General features: G+C 40.1%; 1 protein-coding gene across 1 annotated transcript in view; it reads left to right on the top strand.

Moving 5' to 3' along the window:
• ELP2 (elongator acetyltransferase complex subunit 2) overlaps nt 1-22215 on the top strand; it is a 128631-nt gene that overhangs the window by 95929 nt on the left and 10487 nt on the right. The window contains exons 14-20 of the mRNA XM_040432197.1: nt 8349-8418; nt 16387-16482; nt 18732-18789; nt 20076-20148; nt 20329-20521; nt 20966-21087; nt 21713-21855. Of these exons, the coding sequence (XP_040288131.1) occupies nt 8349-8418; nt 16387-16482; nt 18732-18789; nt 20076-20148; nt 20329-20521; nt 20966-21087; nt 21713-21855 (755 nt within the window). The remainder of the gene's footprint in view (nt 1-8348; nt 8419-16386; nt 16483-18731; nt 18790-20075; nt 20149-20328; nt 20522-20965; nt 21088-21712; nt 21856-22215) is intronic.

Here is a 22215-nt window from a genome sequence, read left to right as displayed (position 1 = left end):
CAGCAATGAAATACCACCAAATGAAAGCTCTATTAGTGAGAAGAAAAGGAGGTAAAATTCATTTGGGTGGTAAGTGTCATGACCGAGCAATAAATAATGAAAGTAGTGTAGGTCAGAAGTGTAAAAAGTGGCCTGGTCATTAAGGGTGTTTAAGCTAGGGGGGCTGAGGTGGTTAAATAAAAAGTAAAAAAAAAAAAAAGTTTAAACACCCCCCCTCCCCCCCAATATAGAAAACAATATATTGCGATATATATCGCACATGCTTAAAATTATATCGCAATATAGATTTTAGGCCATATCGCCCACCCCTTATTGAGCTCCTGTGACAGAACTCAATACCGGAAAAGAATAACGCTAGTGTGAAAGTACCCTAAATCTTATTAAATCTTATTAATCTAACTGGATTATGTCTTTACAGAAACCCTCCATGAAAGGTTGTATTTTGTGGTTGCACATAATTCTGTAAAATTTTGGTAGTTATATGAATACATTGTTGGAATCCATTTAATAATCCATTTATTATAAAAGGGTTACAGAGCATTTGGAAAGTCTTCAGACCCTTTCACTTTTTCACTTTGTGCTAAGTAAAAAAAAAAATTATCAAGTATTTCCCCATCATTCTGCACTCCTTGCCCCATAATAACAAAATAAAAAAAGAATGTTTGAAATCTTTGCTAATTTATTGAAACGGAAAAACGAAAATATTGCATTGACATAAATATTTCAAACTTTTACTCAGTACTTTAGTTAAAGGATCTTTGGCAGCTTTTACAGCCTCCAGTTTTCTTGGCCATAATGTTTACATACCTGGATTTGGGAATTTTCTGCCATTCTTCTCTGCAAATCCTTTCTAGCTCTGTCAGTTTAGATGGGGATGGTCTGTGGACAGCCATATTCAGGTCTCTCCAGAGATGTTCGATTAGGTTCAAGTCATGGCTCTGGCTGGGCCACTCCAAGACATTCACAGAGTTGTCTCAGCTGTTTGCTTAGTGCCATTGCCTTGTTGGCAGGTGAATCCTCAGTCCATTCTGAAGTCCAGAGGACTCTGGATCAGGTTTTCATTAAGATTAACTCTGTACTTTACTTCACTCAGCTTTCCTTCAACTCTGACCCATCACCCTGTCCCAGCTGCTGAAAAAACACCCCCACAGCATGATGCTGCCACAACCATGCCTGCCTGTAGGGATTGTATTGGACAGGTGATGAGCAGTGCCTGGTTTTCCTCCAAACATGACTCTTAGAATTGAGACAAAAAAGTTCAATCTTTGATTTCATCAGATAAGAGAATTTTGTTTCTCATAGCCTGAAATTCCTTTAGGTGCTTTGTTGCAAACTCCAAGTGGGCCTTCATGTGTATTTTAATGAGGAGAGGCTTCTTTCTCGCCATTCTGCCATAAAGTCCAGAATGATAGAGTGCAGCAGTGATAGTTGACCTTCTGGAAGTTTAGCTCATTTGCACACATCATATTTGGAGCTCAGCCACAGTGACCATTGGGTTCGTGGTCGCCTCTCTTCCCATGCTCTTCTCTCCTGATGACTTAGTTTGGTGGGGCTTCAAGTTCTACAAGCAGTTATCTCCTCCTCATGGTTTGTTTTTTGCACTAATATTCATTGCTAGCTGTAATATCTTATATAGACAGGGGTGTGTCTTTCCAAATAATGTCCAATCATCTGAATTTATTATAGGTGGAGTCTGATCAAGAGGTAGAAACATCTGAAAGATTATCAAGAGAAATATGAGGCCCCAAGAGCTACATTTCAAGTGTCATAGCTAAGGGTCTAGATACTTAAGGGAAATTTCAGGTTTTCCTTTTTAATAAATTTCCAAAAAATTCTAAAATTCTATTTTCATTTTCTCATTATGGGGTAGTGAGTGCAGATTGATGGGGAAAACTTTTATTTATTTTTTATTTATTTTTTTCTTCTTTATAGTTGTGGCACATGGCCACCACATAACAAAATGTGAAAAAAGTCTGAAGACTTCCCGAATGCTTTGTATAATTGATGCAAAATAAGAAAACCTGCCACTTTTTCTAAAATCCCTTCTTTTAGAGCTGGAAACTGTTAGGACTTTAAATGGTCACTGAACATGTGCTCAGATGTACCAGTTCAGTCTTCACAAACATAGTAAAATAAAATATTCGGTCTCTTTTTCTATTGCTTAGAGCAGTGATGGCAAACCTTTTAGAGACCAAGTGCCCAAACTGCAACCCAAAACCTATTTATTTATTGCAAAGTGCCAACATGGCAATTTAACCTGCATGCTACAGTTCAATATAGTATATCCTCCATGTACTTTATCATTTAGCTATAATAGCCTGCATACATTCAGTGCCCTGCCTGTGCTGTTCATAGTGCACCCTGCAGTGATGAATGGCAGGAAAAGTCTAAGGCATATTGGTATACCATAGACTTTTTTTCTAGGGTGCAAGTGCCCACAGAGAGGGCTCGGAGTGCTGCCTCTGGCACCCTTGCCATAGGATCACCACCACTGGCTTAGAGGATAACTTGATGTTGCTCCCTTGAGATTTGAGATAAAACTTTTGGATAATGTTCTGTATGTAAGCTAGTGCTTTGTTTCACAAAGCTGATTGTCCTGCTTTTAATGGATTTGTTAGAACTTGTATAATAGGCCCCAAAAACGATAAGTGATAACAAATAACTTTTAAAACATTTTTTAGTCATTTTGAAGTTCTACAAAAAATAAGTTTAAGCAAGACAGCATAAAGCTAACACACAGAGAGCGGACACCTTTTAAAATAAGGAAGTACAAATCTCATGACCTATTAACAACAAATGACTAATACAAAAAAGTAAAACAAGCAATAGGAAATTCACATCAACCAAGTAAAATGACATTCAAAATTAGATTTCACTTCATTAATAAAAGTTAAAATCTATAGGCGTGGTATCCATAAACAATGACCGTGCTGCTGGAATAAAAAAATTATATAATTCCCAACATTGCAGTAAAAAGTAATAAACACCATTTTAGATATACAGGTCACGAATAAGATCAAAAGTCCAATAACAGACAACCATTAGCTATAATTGTAGATCATTACAACAAATTGCATTAAAGTGACCATTCTAGTGCAGCTGTTGTGTTGTCAAAATGGCCACATCTGTACCTTAAAATGGCATACAATAGGTATAGATTTGTTGAGCTGAGGTCTAGAAAGTCCTTGGGTGACCTGTCATGAGTGGATGGTCTGGCCATGACCAGTTCAAAACTGAGGAAGGACAGTGGATAGAAAATAAAAAATAAATGAAAGGAAAACATGGAAGAGAGTTCTGTTATGGGATAGTTACAGACAGTCGTATAGAGAGAAATAAATAAAAATTAGTGTCTACAGACATAAGTCTACAGTGGACTGGTAACGTTACTTCTGATGAGATTTGGGTGTTGAGAGTAACGTGTATCCTGTTATGACTTGATTTCTCTTGTTCCCTGTAAGTAACGTTATAGGAAACTGCCATAAGCCTACTTCTCCAAATTTTGGATCTGTTTTGACAGCAGTTTTTTTATTCATATTATAACCATAAGGGAAGTCTGGACCTCAGTCATCCTAAGGGGGCTTTAACATAACAGACTACCCCAGTGACAGTAAATAACAACTGACACTCATTCAACAAAATGTCTTAAAGCTATATGTTCAGAAGTTTTTCTCCTATTTTGTAATTTGACATTTCTTGACCAGAAAAATGTAATACTTTTCCATTCACTAGGTTCTGCCTCTTTCATACAGTGTTTTGGCTGGAAACCAGCTTCAGTATCTTTCCTTGATGTCACCTTGTAAAAGTGATTACCTTCAAGCTTCTTACATATGTGACTTCCCATTGACCTTCAAGTCTCATCTGCTTCATTTACTTAGCTAGATTGTTTCCATTTGTTTAGATTAAATTAATTGAAAATTGAATGTAGAGTTCAGGAAGTAACCAACCATTGAAGAATTGATGTCATAAGACCATATGATATGTTAGAAGTCAAGCATCTTGTGAAATGAAAAATTCAATTGCCTTGTAAATAAATAATCTGATCTAATCCACTTCATGTGACATCACTGCATCATTTTTCATCACGGAGTGATCTAGGATCACTGATATGAACTACCAGAATGTCATCAAACATTATTAATGGGATAAAATTGAAAAAAAGCAACAGAGCACTTTGTGGCAGTATTGTCACAATCCAAGATCAGCTCGATATGTATAACCTAGGGTCTTGCCTTTAGGAGTTCCTTATACTTTTAACATAAGGTGTACTGTTCCGCTTTGCTAATCGAGTCATGGCATATATATTATAGCAGTTCTCGAGCAAAGCTGCATTCACAGTGCAGATGCTTGGAATCAAGTCTCCCAGGATCCTTGCCTGTTTGAAACCTGTTCAGAGCTTCATCTGGTCACATTTTGTAAATTATGGTCTTTACAGTGTTCATTGTATGGTGATTGCTGAAGGAGAGACAAATTCAGACTGTTCCAGAAAGCAGCACAGAGTATTGAATTATGGTAGCTCAGCTGTTAAGATGGCCTTACAGATTGGAGGTATGTCGGCCAAACCAACAGTTCTCTAGTGTTCGCTGTACTGTTGGGGCCAGGCAGGGAATTGGCCTTGAGCAACCATTGAGAAAGGGGCTCAGTTTCTAGGTTAAAATATAGTGTTCCTGTAAAAAAAAAAAAAATGTCATAATGACGTAGGAAAGGTTTTGATTGTTGAAAATCCAAGTGCTGAAACCCCATTGATCGCTAGAACAAGAAAGACGAGCTTCTACAAAGCACTCTCTCTTCTCACTGCTGAAGACAGGCTCAATAGAAGGTCTATGAACCTGCAATGAAAGACGGTTCGTTATGAGCGCCTTGCTTTAGTGATATGTGGGGTCTTAGCACTCACTGGAGTGTGAACTAGGCCTAATAATCTAATTTCTCCTGACCTCTGCACAGGTTACAGAGCACGCCTAGAAAATTCTCCAATTGAAGTCAATGAGGCCCCCTCCTGTCCAATATGGCCCATGGGGCTGCTGTAGGGCATATCTGTAAAAAGAGAAAATAAGGTGGCACTCACCGAATCTTCGTTAAATCGTGGCTTTATTCGGTCTAAAACATAGCGGGTGCGGGTCACATATAGCAGAAAGAAAGGCAACAGCCGTTTCGCGCTACAACAGCGCTTTGTCGAGCCTACTATGACGTGAAAGGGGAGCGCCCAATATACCCGTCTCCTCCCTGCACGTCGCTGCTAAACAGGTGCATCAATCAATCAAATATTCGGATCACCTTTGTGTACATATAAAATGTTAAAATCCTATAAAGACAGCAAGATCATTTTTGTCATTGAGGCCTACACCTCCCATGGCATTACTTTTAATAATCCATTGTGCTTCTCGTTGCAGTAAAATGCGCTTTCTGTCTCCACCTCTAGTTGGTGTATTAACTCTCTCAATCCCTGCACATTTCAACACTTCTTTATTGCCCTGATGTTCATCTTTGATATGTTCTATAAGGCGTGTAGCGCCAATACCTGTAACAATTGATCTTTTGTGCTCTCTAAATCGCACATATAAAGGTCTATGGGTTTTACCGATGTAAAATCTTTCGCATGGGCAAAAAATCGCATATACTACATAAGCTGATTTGCAGTTGATAAATTGCTTAATAGTGTGTGTTATGTGTCCTATCTGGACCTGCTTCCCGGTTCGCATTACATTACACATAGCGAAGTGTCCACACTTGAAGTTTCCCATGGGGCTCCATTTATCCAACCAAGTATGGCTTGTACCTGGAAGGTTACTGCTGGTCACCATATCTCCTATAGTTTTTGCTCTCTTAAAGCTAACAATCTGTTTGTTTATCATTCTATCGATTAATTGTTCATCTCGCTGTAACATATGCCAATTATTTAAAATGGCATTTTTGATAGCTTGGGCCATGGGAGAATATTCAAATGTGAACACTGCTCTAGTGTCCTGCGGTATTTCACTATGGTATGTTTTTGCCTTTTTCTTCTTTTTCCATATATCTTTACTTAGCCTACGTGCATATGCTTTGTCATAAGCTTTATCAATCAAAAAAGGCGGATATCCACGTTGCATGAATCTACTTTTAGGATCTTTGCTCTGGTTCTCAAACTCTGTATCATTTTTAATGATCCTTGCAAGTCTGACAAATTGACCATACGGGAGAGCTGCTGCTACATGTGGCGGGTGGAAGCTATCGTAGTGCAAAAGAGAGTTCGTCGAACTAGGTTTTCTATATATGGTAGTGTCAATTTCCTCATTGATCATTCTAACTTGGACATCTAAGAATTCAATGGCTTGTTCTTCTATTTTGCTAGTGAAACTCATGTTCATATTATTGTCCTTTAAATACTGAACAAACAAGCTAAATTGATCTCGGTCCCCTCCCCAAATAATAAATACATTGTTGATGTATCTAAAAAAGCTTTTGATGTGTTGTACAAAGGGGTTATTGACAGTAAATATATATATCTCTCCTCAAATTGAGCTAAGAAGTTTGCAAAGGTACAGGAAACTGGTGTCCCCATAGCGGTTCCGGATGTTTGACTGTACCATTGTTTATTGAACATAAACGTGTTGTTTTTTAGCACAAAGGACAGTGCTTCAGTGACGAACTCAGTGTAACATTTATCTCTTCCTATTTTGGTTAAGTCTCCAACAATTGACACACCTAGATCTTGGGGAATTTTAGTGTATAAACTCTCAACGTCAATTGTTGCAAGTAAACAACCTTTTTGCCATGTGAATTCTCTGAGTGCTTCCAAAAAATCATTGGTTACTCCGCCCTCTATTGTTATGCGTTCCTTCCTTTTTAGAGGATACCAATCTAAATATTGGGATAGAGGTTCGCTAAGAGACCCGATACCTGCAACTATCGGTCGGCCAGGCGGATTTATCAATGATTGATGGATTTTAGGCCTGTAGTACCAAACTGGTTTTATCGGGTGTAAAGGAAACCATTTTTCTGCCGTTTTTTCAGGCAACACATGGCATGCAACACATTTCCATAACGGAGAACGCAGAGACTGCTGTAATTTGAATGTTGGATCTATCTTAAGGGGCGAGTAAACGGTTCTGTCACTGAGCTGTCTATCAGCTTCCTTCATATATTGGTCCTTGTTCAATACTACTACTTTTCCACCCTTGTCAGCTGGTTTCACTATAACATCAGACATCCTAGATAGGCACTGAAGGGCTAATTTTTCACCCTTAGTTATATTTAGTGCCATTTTAGGATATTGCAAAGCTTTAATGTCTTTAATGACTTGCCTTTGAAAAAGGTCTAGGCTACTTCCAGCTGACAAGGGTGGAGTATAGGTAGATTTAATACCTTGAGTGAACTCGTCTTGTTCAGAAATATTAGCTGGTACTGTGTCTACACCACAACCTTGCAACTCCAAAAGTGTCGTAACTATATCCTGATCAAGGGGTTCGATATCCTTGTTAAAGTGAAAACCCAAAGGGCCTATTCTGTTAGGATTCTCTGCTCCTATGGATTTTTTTGGTGGAAACTGGTATATTCTGAAAGTGCCTGTAAAGATTCAACTTCCTGACCCCTGGAGACGGAAAGCGCATTTTACTGCAACGAGAAGCACAATGGATTATTAAAAGTAATGCCATGGGAGGTGTAGGCCTCAATGACAAAAATGATCTTGCTGTCTTTATATGATTTTAACATTTTATATGTATACGAAGGTGATCCGAATATTTGATTGATTGATGCACCTGTTTAGCAGTGACGTGCAGGGAGGAGACAGGTATATTGGGCGCTCCCCTTTCACGTCATAGTAGGCTCGACAAAGCGCTGTTGTAGCGCGAAACGGCTGTTGCCTTTCTTTCTGCTATATGTGACCCGCACCCGCTATGTTTTAGACCGAATAAAGCCACGATTTAACGAAGATTCGGTGAGTGCCGCCTTATTTTCTCTTTTTTTCTTCTACCGTTGATGACATCCAGCTATTGATTTAGGCAGAGCACCACTCGATTTTTTGCATGGACGCTGAGAGATCATCCACACCATACCGCGTAGTAGTGCCGACTGTGTTTTCTCTCTTTTCATATCTGTAAATGCTGCTAACAGCTCATGCAAGACTGCAGCAATTGAAAACTAAAAACAGATTAGGAAAAAAAAGGATATGTGTCACTAGGGGGGGACACATTTCCTTTAAGCTTTATTCAGTAGCTTAGATTAAAATAAGTTCTTGCTTACATGTCATTTCAAATATCTTTGTATGGATTAGTAGGCACACACTTTTTCCATATTATTTGATGTTATTTTTCAAAGTAAAATAAAGGTGTTCTGTAGAATATTGATTGTATGTTTTTGTGCTGTTGCAGGACCACTCCAATTTTCCCGAAGGTGCTACTGTGCCTGCTTTAGGTCTGTCTAATAAAGCAGTCTTTCACGGTAAGAATAAAACATTTCTTCCTCCAGGGGACAGTGCATGTGTTAATGTAGAAGCTGATCTCTGTGACAATAAAACTGCATTCTAGATTAAGTATTTTTTCAACAGTGGAGACCATTGCCGTAATTGGCTGCTGTAATGGTGATGATTTTTTGTGTGCTTTTGTATTATTAGTTGTTTTTCTTTTTTTTCTTCCCCTTTGGTTTGTCATTGGCTCTATTTCATTATTACATTGTTTATAAGAAGCAGTTTCTCATCCTGAACATATTGCCGTATAAATCAATTAGGGGATAACTTTTACCTACCGTAATACCCCTCTATCGGATCGGTGGAGGTCCTACCGCTACCGCAGATACACTGCTGAATTTCCACCGCAGCGTTGTGAGCAGAAAATCCGCAGTGTATTACAGTACCAGAAATGGAATTTTGAAAAATCTCATTCAAACTGACATGGCATGCAAAGTCCATTTATGGCGTGGATTCCACCCTAAATTTTACCCTTTACTTGCCCACAAACTTAAATGTAGCAAGTACTGTATGTGTCAAGTGAAAAGAAAATGATACATAGCTTTCATAATTTTTAATAAAAAAAAATCTGGAAAGCCCCCCTGAGTCAATACTTTGTAGAACCACAATTTTGCTCGACTTTGACTGGGCCATTCTAACACATGAACATGCTTTGATCTAAAACCATTCCATTGTAGCTCTTGCTGTATGTATAGGGTCCTTGTCCTGCTGGAAGGTTAACGTCTATCCCAGTCTCAAGTCCTTTGCAGCTTCTTCCAGGTTTTCCTTCAGGATTGCGCTGTATTTAGCTCCATCCATCTTCCCATAAATTCTGACCAGCTTCCCTGTCCCTGCTGAATAAAAGCATCCCAGAGGATGATGCTGCCACCAACATGTTTCACGGTGGGGATGGTGTATTCAGGGTGATGTGCAGTGTTTAGTTTTCCACCACACATAGCGTTTACATTTAGGCCACAACGTTCAACCTTGGTCACATCTGACCACAGCACCTTCTTCCACATGTTTGCTGTGTCCCCTCCATTGCTTGTGGCAAACTGCAAATGGGACTTCTTATGGTATGCTTTCAAAAATGGCTTTCTTCTTGCCATTCTTCCATTAAGACCAGATTTGTGGAGTATATGACTGATAGTTGTCCTGTGGACAAATTCTCCCACCTGAGATGTGGATCTCTGCAGCTCCTCCAAAGTGGGCTTCTTCGCTACTTCTCTAATTAGTGCTATCCTTGCCTGGGCTGTCAGTTTAGGTTGACTGCCATGTCTTGGTAGGTTTGCAGTTTTGCTAACAGTGTTCCATGAGATGTTCAGAGCTTGGGATATTTTTTTTTAACCTAACCCTGCTTTACACTTCTTCACAACTTTATCCCTGACCTGTCTAGTGTGTTCCTTGGATTTCATGATGCTGTTTGATTACTAATGTTCAGTAACAAACCTCTGAGGCCTTCATAGAACAGCTGTAGTTATATTGACAATACATTACACACAGGTGGACTCCTGAAGCTAATAGGTCAAACTGGATTTTATTTAGGGGTTTGCTGAATACAAATGCAGGCCACACTTTTCAGATGTTTATTTATTAAAATCATATTTTTTTTCATTTCACACATAGAGATGCAGCCGAGCTAAAGTTGATGGTTAAGGCTACTTTCACACTAGCGTTCGGAGCGGATCCGTCTGATGTTTCATCAGACGGATCCGCTCCGATAATGCAGACGTTTGCATCCGTTCAGAACGGATCCGTCTGCATTATTACTTAGAAAATTTTCTAAGTCTGAAAGTAGCCTGAGCGGATCCGTTCAGACTTTACATTGAAAGTCAGGGGGGAACGGATCCGCTTGAAGATTGAGCCATATGGTGTCATCTTCAAGCGGATCCGTCCCCATTGACTTCCATTAGAAGTCTGGACGGATCCGCTCGCCTCCGCACGGCCAGGCGGACACCCGAACGCTGCAAGCAGCGTTCAGGTGTCCGCTCACTGAGCGGAGCGGAGGCTGAGCGCTGGCAGGCGGATGCATTCCCAGTGGATCCGCCTCCACTGAGAATGCATTAGAGCCAGACGGATGCGTTCGGGGCCGCTCGTGAGCCCCTTCAAACGGAGCGCACGAGCGGACACCCGAACGCTAGTGTGAAAGTAGCCTAACACATTAAGTTAAAAAATGGCACACAAAGGTTTACTAACTCTGTCAATGTATTTCAATGGCTTTTGTCACAAGATGGCACAAGATAACACTGTGATGTGTTATCAGCGTCAATTTTAGCTCGGCTATATCTGTACTTGCTACTTTTTATTGGTCTATAACATGAAATCCCAATACAAGTACATTTAAGTTTGTAAGTTTAAAGTGAAAAAAATGTGGAAATTAGTGATGAGCGAAGCGAGCTTCGAATGCTACATCCGAAATCGCTTAGTTCAAAACTTCAGATTAATACTGTACAGAGATCCATGTTGATCTATGAACAGCATTGTATACAGGCAGCAGAAGTGTCTCAGCAAACTGATGGTGCAGGAACAGGTAAGAAATATATGAAGAAGATTTAATTTTACTATATTATGCCTTCTCTGTGGTTATTGTTTGTCTAATAAAGGGAGAGTGTTGGCTGTTTTGACTCCTAGGTGGGGTCTGGGCAGAGCAGTACAAACTTACATTTTTGTGAAGTTTCTTTAGTCAGTAAGAATATGACGCTATACAGGGAGTGCAGAATTATTAGGCAAGTTGTATTTTTGAGGATTAATTTTATTATTGAACAACAACCATGTTCTCAATGAACCCAAAAAACTCATTAATATCAAAGCTGAATATTTTTGGAAGTAGTTTTTAGTTTGTTTTTAGTTTTAGCTATTTTAGGGGGATATCTGTGTGTGCAGGTGACTATTACTGTGCATAATTATTAGGCAACTTAACAAAAAACTAATATATACCCATTTCAATTATTTATTTTTACCAGTGAAACCAATATAACATCTCAACATTCACAAATATACATTTCTGACATTCAAAAACAAAACAAAAACAAATCAGTGACCAATATAGCCACCTTTCTTTGCAAGGACACTCAAAAGCCTGCCATCCATGGATTCTGTCAGTGTTTTGATCTGTTCACCATCAACATTGCGTGCAGCAGCAACCACAGCCTCCCAGACACTGTTCAGGGAGGTGTACTGTTTTCCCTCCTTGTAAATCTGACATTTGATGATGGACCACAGGTTCTCAATGGGGTTCAGATCAGGTGAACAAGGAGGCCATGTCATTAGATTTTCTTCTTTTATACCCTTTCTTGGCAGCCACGCTGTGGAGTACTTGGACGCGTGTGATGGAGCATTGTCCTGCATGAAAATCATGTTTTTCTTGAAGGATGCAGACTTCTTCCTGTACCACTGCTTGAAGAAGGTGTCTTCCAGAAACTGGCAGTAGGACTGGGAGTTGAGCTTGACTCCATCCTCAACCCGAAAAGGCCCCACAAGCTCATCTTTGATGATACCAGCCCAAACCAGTACTCCACCTCCACCTTGCTGGCGTCTGAGTCGGACTGGAGCTCTCTGCCCATCCATCTGGCCCATCAGGACTCACTCTCATTTCATCAGTCCATAAAACCTTAGAAAAATCAGTCTTGACGTTTCAGCTTGTGTGTCTTGTTCAGTGGTGGTCGTCTTTCAGCCTTTCTTACCTTGGCCATGTCTCTGAGTATTGCACACCTTGTGCTTTTGGGCACTCCAGTGATGTTGTAGCTCTGAAATATGGCCAAACTGGTGGCAAGTGGCATCTTGGCAGCTGCACGCTTGACTTTTCTCAGTTCATGGGCAGTTATTTTGCGCCTTGGTTTTTCCACACGCTTCTTGCGACCCTGTTGACTATTTTGAATGAAACGCTTGATTGTTCGATGATCACGCTTCAGAAGCTTTGCAATTTTAAGAGTGCTGCATTCCTCTGCAAGATATCTCACTATTTTTGACTTTTCTGAGCCTGTCAAGTCCTTCTTTTGACCCATTTTGCCAAAGGAAAGGTTGCCTAATAATTATGCACACCTAATATAGGGTGTTGATGTCATTAGACCACACCCCTTCTCATTACAGAGATGCACATCACCTAATATGCTTAATTGGTAGTAGGCTTTCGAGCCTATACAGCTTGGAGTAAGACAACATGCATAAAGAGGATGATGTGGTCAAAATACTCATTTGCCTAATAATTCTGCACGCAGTGTAATCTGTCAGGCACTGCTCCTGCAAGTGTCCAAGGTGGAGCCTCACTGTAAAATGCTCTCTGCATTGAGATGCTTCACGCCCCAACTTGTCTGAGTGTAGCAATATCCACGGCACTCCAGTTAAGGTATATGCAATTCTTTTTAATAATCAAAGAAGTGTTCACATCACTTATAATTCCATACAGTATTATTCATATCCAGGAGTAGAAAAAAAGTGTTAGCCACATTGTATTCCCCAGACGTTTCAGTCTGAATTAGACCTTTATCAGCGGGATCTGTAAACAACATATTGTATCTTAGATTTTGTTCTGGTATATAATGTACAGAAAAATTACGGTAAGTATTGAAAACAAGAAATTAGGTGGGGTTCCAGAAGAAAAGAATTAAAAATAGTGGTGTAAAATTGAAAGAGGTTGTGTTCCCAGGTGCATGTTGTAAGGGGCACTTGGATTAAACATAAATAGCAAATGAGTAATTAATAATTAAAAATTAATAGTAGGTATATGAATAATAAGGAATCGGTAATATAAGGAAAATACCACTATAATTAAATGGTTAAAAGTAGCAAGTAGATTTACCTCATTGGTGGCAGGAGGGAAGGTGCTATCCTGGATGTATGGCCATTGGTCTAGGGAGCGTTTTAAATGGCCGCGGGTCTGCAGCGTCGGCAGGTGACGTCATGGTTGGTGACGTCACCGCGACGGGGTGGAGAGGGCATGCACCTGCGCATTGATTAAGGAGCGATCCTTGTAGTGCTAAAATGGAAAGGAGGCGTGCGCATGACAAGTAGGGCGGTGGTGTGTAGTACTGGCAATGTGGGCAAGACAGGGACGGGATGTGTATGTACATATGAGAAAGAGATGTGTGGTTAAGGTGGACTTAGTAAAAGGATGAAATAGGTATACAATAGTGACAACAGCTTTGAGAGACAATGTAGTAATTAGGAATGGTATTATGACATTATGGAGCGTTAGATCCTGTATTGTGAATCAATTATGAACATGTGGTAATATAAAGAAGGGCAATGAAGTAATAATTATAATAATGAAACAATAAGAAATCTTAAAGGATAACTGTCACACTTTAGACCCTAATTTCAATTTTCATATATGTAGTTACTAATAACATGATATTCCAGAATCAGTTACTATTAGACTGACTTACCCCATATTTAATAAGATTCAGCCCTTAGCAACCAGTCTGCATAAAACTGCAATTTCACTATTCAGTTAAGATGGCCGCCACTACCCTCACCCTGAGGCTAATCCCGCCTGCCCTCACTAGCCAGTAACAATAGCCCCCCAAAAGTGTCAGTAACCAGAGCCCTCCCCCCTAAAGGGTTAATCTCCTGCAGCACAAAGGGGTCCTCTTACCACATGTTGCTTTCATTTATACACTGAGCAGATGGCAGATCTCCCTTCCCTGTTGTGCGCTGCTCCAACTCTGCCTTCTCCAGCATTGCTGAGTGAAAGAGCGTCTGCCAAGCGCAGGGACAGGGAGAAGTGCACACAGCCCAGGCACTGTTATCAGCTGCTGGGGAGGACCTGGCTTTAATCATTTACTTAAGGCTGTTTCACACGAGCGAGTCCATTGCGGGAATCACGCAGGAGCGCACGGCATTATCATGATTTATAATGCTATGTGCCTCTGCTTGACCTTATTTCTACAGAATCATACTGACCGCTTTATGTGACTATGATTCTGTGGAAAAAAGTCCATGCAGAGACGCATAGCATTATAAATCATGATAATGCCGTGCGCTCCTGCAATCCAGAGCGGAGGATCACACTCACACACGGAGCGTGATTCCCGCAATGGACTCGGTCGTGTGAAACAGCCCTTACAGTCCCTGGCTGTCAGTAATGTGTCCTTGCACGCATGCCTAGCAACCCTATTTTAAGCACAGGTAAAAGTAGGCAGTACTGGGAACAAAAATGTGGAATTAAGGGGTAATTGAATACACAGTGAAAAGTTGAAATAGGGCCACCAGGGTGATATTAATTATCACAATCCAATACTCCAAAAAAAATAAAAAAATACGACATGAAAAAACATTAATCAAATGAAATAAAAAAAATGATGAAAAAATGAAAAAAAAAAAATGAAAAAATTGAAATTTTTTTTTTGTAGAACGAAAGTAAATAATTCAATGAAGTAGAGTATTAGTAAGGGAAACTGCAATCATGGAGGTGAGGGGAGGTCGAGGGAAAAAAAGAGGGGGAGGGGAAAGGTGGGAAAAAGGAAAGGGAGGATGGGGGCATTCTCACCCATGGTCGCCTAATCCCAATCAACGTGTCTGGAATAAAGACAGGAAAAAGTTATTATTATGATAAAAATAAGAAGTCACATTCCCTGTTTAGTCCTCTAGGTGCTAAAGTGTCCAATCTATGGATCCAAAAGGATTCTCGCTGTTGTAACGGTAGGATCAGATTTCCTCCTCGCCGTGAAGATGGTACTTGTTCGATGACTTGGAACCGTAGCTGCGAGATTTGGTGTTTGTGTTGATGGAAATGTGCTGGTATTGGCAGGAGTGATTGTTTTGTTCTAATGGTAGATTTACGTTTACATATCCGGTCACCGATCTGTTGAGTGGTTTCACCCACATATGCCAGGCCACATGGGCATTTGATCAAATATACGACATATGAAGACTCGCAAGTGTAGTAATCTTTTATAGGAGATTTCTGACCTGTGTGATGATGAGTGATGTAATTGCCTCTGGTTATGTTTGAGCATTGTGCGCAGTGAAGACAAGGAAAAGTACAAAATGTCGGGTTTTGTAGAAACCGTTGTCGTGGTATGTGGGAGATTGGTCCTAGATCAGCATGGACTAGTTTGTCCCTGATGTTGTGACAGTGCTTGTAACAGGTCAGAGGAGGATTTTGGAATTCCTGTTTATGAGGGGAAGCCTGTTGTAAAATTGACCAAATATTACGTACCATTTGGTGAATTTTAGGCATGATTGGATGATAGGTAGTAATACAGGGAATTCGCAAGATGTTGGTTTTGGTATTGTTGGTGGCTCAAGTCTCAGGGGTGTCATATCTGGTAAGTCGCTGAGGGTATCTCCTTTGGTTCTGCAAAAAAAAGCTAGAGCATGTCTTATTCTTGTCTGCAGCCACAGACCAGAACAGGCATTTCTATCATAGTGCCGGCCATGTGCGGTCCGCAAAATGCCGAATGTGCATGGCCAGTGCGGACGTGTGAATGGACCCTAATACAGGAAGCACTTCACCGTGAAGTTCCACCCTGGGCACTTACAGGGGCAGAATAAAAGTTAATATTCCCTATTACAACTGCTACTACCGCCACCACCACCACTACTATACTGCTTTTCTTTTTCAGCAGGTTAGCATGGTCATAAATGCTGACAGACTCCTTAGAAGTTCTTTGGTACTGAAATATGATTGCCTACTCCAGTTCTTCCGTCTATTATTTCTCATTTTCAATTCCTGAAAGTGGCATTACTGTTACTGTACAGTATATACAGACATCACTGCTGTAAGGAAGTTTTCATGGCACACTGAAGCTAAGGAATCTTGCCAATTTTTAGTGTTCAAGGAATCCCAAAAGGAGAATGCAGTTCATTGAGTGCTTATGTAGTTTACATAGAAAGGCTCACTTCTTTTAACTTGTTAGGTTTAATCTTTCGTTCTAGATAATGTATAGAACCAGTTTTTTCCCAATTTTTTTTTTTACATGCTTTTTTGCAACTGATTAACCCTTTACCTCCCTTTTATGAAGGCAATTTGAATTCACAGTCTGCTCAAGAAGAAGAGCCGTTCAACAGTGTGTCTGATCAGTATTCTCAGCCGTATTTCCAGCCTCATATCCTTACAGGTCAGTCACATCATGTAATTTGAATTATATGTTGAAATTAGTTTTTTAAATATTACAGGATACCAAAGACAGAACATGGTGCACATTAATAACTGAAAGCCTTGAAGGGCATCTGTCAGCAGATTTGTACCTATGAAACTGGCTGACCTGTTGCATGTGCACTTGGCAGCTGAAGACATCTGTGTTGGTCCCATGTTTATATGTGCCCTCGTTATGGAGAAAAATAATGTTTTAATATATGCAAATTAGTCTCTAGGAGCAACGGGGGTGTTGTCATTACTCCTAGAGGCTCTGCTCTCTCTGCAACTGCCGTGCCCTCTGCACTTTGAGTGATAATGTTTTCCCTGCCTGGCCCAGTCAATCAAAGTTCCAGGCGTGCTGCAGTTGTAGAGAGAGTAGAGACGCTAGGTGTAACAGCCACACGCCCGTTGCTCCTACAGGTTTATTCGCATATATTAAAACTTCATTTTTCTCAGTAATGCAGACACATACGAATATGGGACCAACACAGATGTCTTCAGGTGCCAATCACCCATGTAACAGGTCAGCCAGTTTCATAGGTACAAATCTGCTGACAGATTTAATTCAATTAAATGATCTATTTTATGTCCATTGTGTGGTAGGCAGCAGGAGTTCCCTGTGTTGATGCCTCCATCACATGGGATTGTATGCTTAGAACACACGTGCAGTCTAGTCCTCAGTCTCTTATAGAGAATGTTGTAATATATGTTACATTAATGGTCTAGGGTTAGGAAGGTGTTAAAGGGGTTATCTGATCCTGTAAACACCTCCTGAAATGCCTGGGTCCCTCATACAGAACATACTTGCCTGGTCCCGACACATGTGTCCCTCCGGATCTCTGCATGGCCGCCACTGCCTCTGCCCATGCATCCAATGCAGCTGTGACAGTAACCTACCCCCTTGCATCATGTGTGAGCTAGTCCTCTACTATAGGGGAGCTAGTCCTCTACTATAGTCCCCTGCTATTGGCTGCACCCCCCGTCGCCGGATGTTGTGATCTGCACGACGGGGAGATGCAGCGGCGGCCGTGCAGGGATCCAGAAGGACGCATGCTCCAGGGACCAAGTAAGTATGTTGGGTATATGGGATCCGGGCATTTCGGGGTTGTTTACAGGATCAGATAACCAATTTAATCCACGCTTCAGTTATGGAGACTCCCGCAAGAATTTTCCTCTTTCTCTCCTGTGTGTATTTTAAGGGGATTAATGCGAGGGATAAAAAAGACCGGAGCAGATTTACTAATCCTGTCTAAAATGTGGGCAGCGTAGACTAAAGACCTGCCACCTTTATCATAGTGGCTCAGGCTGGATGGTGCATGGCTAGACACATTTGTTTGACTTTTTACATCAGCTATTTGATTACTTTGCTCCAAAATTTTATGTGGCAAATCTTAAACTACACCCTTTTCACTAATTCACGCCCCTCGGTGAGTTACAAGTTGTGGCTATTCTTTTGCTTCAAAACAGGTCTAATACTTGATGCTACATTATGCACCAGAAAAACGAAAAATTTGGCCACATTTAACGCCAAATTGTAGACACGATAGCATTAATAACTTTTTGTAACTGTCCTCCGCCCAGTATTTAAAGGGGTTGTGCAGTGGCATATTATTAATGAGCTTTGTTCAGGATAAGTCTTCAATATTAGATTAACTACCGTATTTGAAGGGGTTGCGGTGCTCAGACGAGTGCGGTGTCCTCTTCAATATTTACCTGCACACCACCTCCATTGTAGCCCCGGTGCAATGTAATTACAACTGCTCTTTCCATTCAAGTGAATTGGTCTGGTCATCAGGATAGGATATGGCATCAGCTTTATGCCACCGCACAAACTGATGTGGGCATCATTGACAGTGGTCCTGGTCTCTTTTCAGTCCAAACAGAAAGACCAATTTGCACTAAAGTCAATGACTTATGATGTCGACTTTGACTACATTCTATAATAGAGATTGATTCTGTTCACGCACAGCAAGCAGAGATGTTGTAAAAGATGAGAAATTTAAATTGATATTAATATCTTGCATAATTTTCTGTTATACACTGGTTAAACGAAGGATAGAGTGATGGTTTTATCAGGGTGGTAACTATTTTTGTATATATTTTATTATTCTTAATTGATTACATTTCTACGTAGACAGTTTACTGATATCGCCAAAGCTGTGAGCATATTTAGATAGTTGCCATTGTTTGCCCAGCATACGGTTAGTAAACAGAGCGTCTTTTCTGCAGAGCCTCCGACAGAAGATCACTTGTTGCAGAACACACTGTGGCCGGAAGTTCAGAAGTTGTAAGTTTCTCAGCATTGTCCGTTGTTGCACCGCTTGTACAAGGATTTTCATCGCACTGCATTGTGATAAGCTACATACTGTAAACCTCTTGTGAACGCCGTCCCTAGTCTGCTCTCAAGAAAAGTAAAGGGTTAAAGTAGTTGTTTACTTAATCATTATTTTTTTTTAACCCCTTAGTCACCATCCTGTTTTGGGCCTTACTTTTTTTTAATTCATTTTTTTTTGTTGCTTTCCAAGAGCTTTAACTTCTTTATTTTTCCATCTAAGTAGCCTGGCGGGGGCTTGTTTTTTTGTGAGACAAGTTGTAGTTTTTATTGGTGCCATTTTGGGGTACACACTACTTACTGCTTACTACCTGTTTTCGGCATAAATAACATTATAATAAGTAGGAAATTACAGAGGCTCTACGGTCAACAATTCACGGATAGGTGCTCTCTCCAGATGGCAGCACCTACTGCCAAAGTAATAGATAAACAAGTGAATTTGTGAGGTGGAGGGCACTCAAATGTCTAGGTATATATATGAGTGGATACAGGTTATATGTAGTAGAATGTTTATTAAGATCAATAGAAATAAAAATAGAAATATGTATACCACAAAGGGTTAATACGAGTGGTTCCAGATAGGTGACATCAAGGTATTCCGATAAAATATACCACAATATGCAATGTTCTGGTATATAATAATATGAAATGTTCTGGTCTATAGTAATAAATACTAGTACAGGTGATCAGTCTGTCTAGTATATCTCTAAAATGTACGTCAATGTGCACAGTGTGTGGTCCTATGTGCACAATTGGTGATGACGTAGGTATACGGATATCCAAAAAAATAATAAAATAAAATTGTATCAGATGGCTCGTCTGACTGTGGGTATTAAAATCCCTTGCTATGTCCAAATATCATTGAGTCCGCTGTGTATGGAGACTGGAACAGTCTTACCCCATTTGTGGTGGGTCCCAAGTGGTGGCTATCGACGTATGCTGGCGGTGATCCGGTCCTGGGGGGCGTTGGTGCGCACGTGTCCTGCTGCTTGCTCGGCGTCTCTCTCCGTTGCGGCGTCTCTGGTTGCGTCCCACGTGGTACAGAGGAGGATTCGAAACATGTGGGTGAGATTTTATTTTTGCAGTTTTGTCCAAATGAATACATAGAGAACCCCTTTAAACAGACTTTTTTTTAAAACTAAATAACTAATTTCACAAGGAGCTTGTAGTCAAGATTGCTAGGTTATTGGGTTAAAATTTGAAATCTTAATATTTGAGTGGTTTTTTTGTATACTTTCTAGGTACGGACATGGCTATGAAATTTTCTCTGTAGCTTGTAACCGTGCTGGAACAATCATTGCTTCTACATGTAAGGTAACCAGAGTCATTTTCAGCACAGATTTATTTCTCCCAACTATGACTATACATATCTCATTTGTAAATGTTATGTCTTAATATAAGAAGACATTCTTATTCTGGAGCTGCTGCTACCTTGTTTGGATGGCTCATGCTCTGACCAGGCTTGACCCACATTCAATATCCCCCTTTATTTAGGCTTCCAAAAAAGAGCATGCTGTAATTATTCTGTGGAGTACCACAAGCTGGAAGCAGATCCAGAGCTTGTCTTTCCATAACCTGACGGTTACTCAGATGGCATTTTCTCCCGATGACAAATTCCTATTAGCAGTTTCCAGAGATAGAAATTGGTCCCTGTGGAGGAAGCAGGAGGAGATTCCAACAGAGTCCGGTGAGTAGCAGATGTGCTTCTGTACGCTCTCCTAATTGATTGGCCTACAAAATAAGGTAAAATGTGTCAATATGACGTGTGCATCTTATATGAATGCTAAGCCAGCTTTACTAGATCATTGGCTTTGATTTGGTGATATATTCACTAGTTTGCCTTGCAGTTCAATCCTTAGAGTACCCATACAACTTTCTCAACCTCCAAAAAATAATTTCTCAGAAATGACATGTACATACTGTTCAACATCCATGCACACAATCACTTCCATTGTGAAGAAGGAGGAAGATGTGACTTAAACATTTTGTGTAGGTTGTTAGTGTAAATCGCTATAGGACCCGGAGAAGAATCCTGGCGAAAGGTGTATGTGTAGCCCCGGGCTATAGGTAATAATAGGGCATTGCCCTGACTCCTTGTTATCTTACTCTTTTTTTTTTTTTTCTTAAACAGTACCACAGTTCAGACTGTGTGCAAACACTTACAAGAATACATCTGTCCATTCTCGAATCATCTGGTCCTGTGACTGGACTCCCGACAGCAATTTTTTTGTCACAGGAAGCAGAGACAAAAAGGTGTGTATGTAAGCATTTGGACCTGGATGATAGAATGGAGCAATGCACCTGATCATGCTTAAGTGGATTTTGTTGTTCCCAAGCGTGGACAGTGGCATAGAAATAGACGGCAGTCATCATAGTATGAAATTATGGATTAGGGTTCATGCACACGACCATACTTTCTGTCCACATCCGATTAGCACTTTTTGCGGATCGGATGTGGACCTATTAATTTTCCGCAGCTGCATGTCCACTCCGCGACCCCACAAAAAAAAAAAAAAAATTTAAAATGTCCTATTCTTGTCAGTTTTGCAGACAATTATAGGACATTTCTACAGAAGTAAAAAAATAAATGGTGAGCTTGAATGGAGAGCTTCTCTTACAGATTCCAGGTGCAATTAACCTTAACGAATGCCATCTAATACTATAGACAAGGCTCTGCAGAGAAGTTTTAGTTTTGAGTTCTGTAACTGACCATCATAAGGATGTATTAAAAAAAATTATTCACCACAGAATTTTAGGCATACTTATATTAAAAATGTTGTACTTAATGGTGGACAAACATCTGAAATTTTATGTAAATTTGCAAAAACTTTTTGTGATGTTAATTGTAATTGCATTCTGTATATACATGATTATTTAGGTGATTGTATGGGGTAACTGTCAGGCGCCTGATCTCATGGGGGAGAAAAGCTGCACATCTGTCAAGCCTTGCTCTACACTTCTGGATACAGAAGACTCAGTCACTGCTGTCAGTGTGAACCAAGCAATTGCTTTTCAGGGAAGGTAATCATGCAAATAAGTTATAAAATCTTCAACTAAAGATTTTTTTTTTTCTTCCTATATGTATTATTGATATGAAATCCTTCAATCTTTTTCTAATATATATATATATATATATATATATATATATATATATATATATATATATATATATACACACACACACTCACCTAAAGAATTATTAGGAACACCATACTAATACGGTGTTGGACCCCCTTTTGCCTTCAGAACTGCCTTAATTCTACGTGGCATTGATTCAACAAGGTGCTGATAGCATTCTTTAGAAATGTTGGCCCATATTGATAGGATAGCATCTTACAGTTGATGGAGATTTGAGGGATGCACATCCAGGGCACGAAGCTC

Source organism: Bufo bufo, chromosome 5 (genome assembly GCF_905171765.1).
Source record: "Bufo bufo chromosome 5, aBufBuf1.1, whole genome shotgun sequence".
Taxonomy (NCBI): domain Eukaryota; kingdom Metazoa; phylum Chordata; class Amphibia; order Anura; family Bufonidae; genus Bufo; species Bufo bufo.
This window is presented reverse-complemented; position numbering and strand designations above follow the sequence as displayed.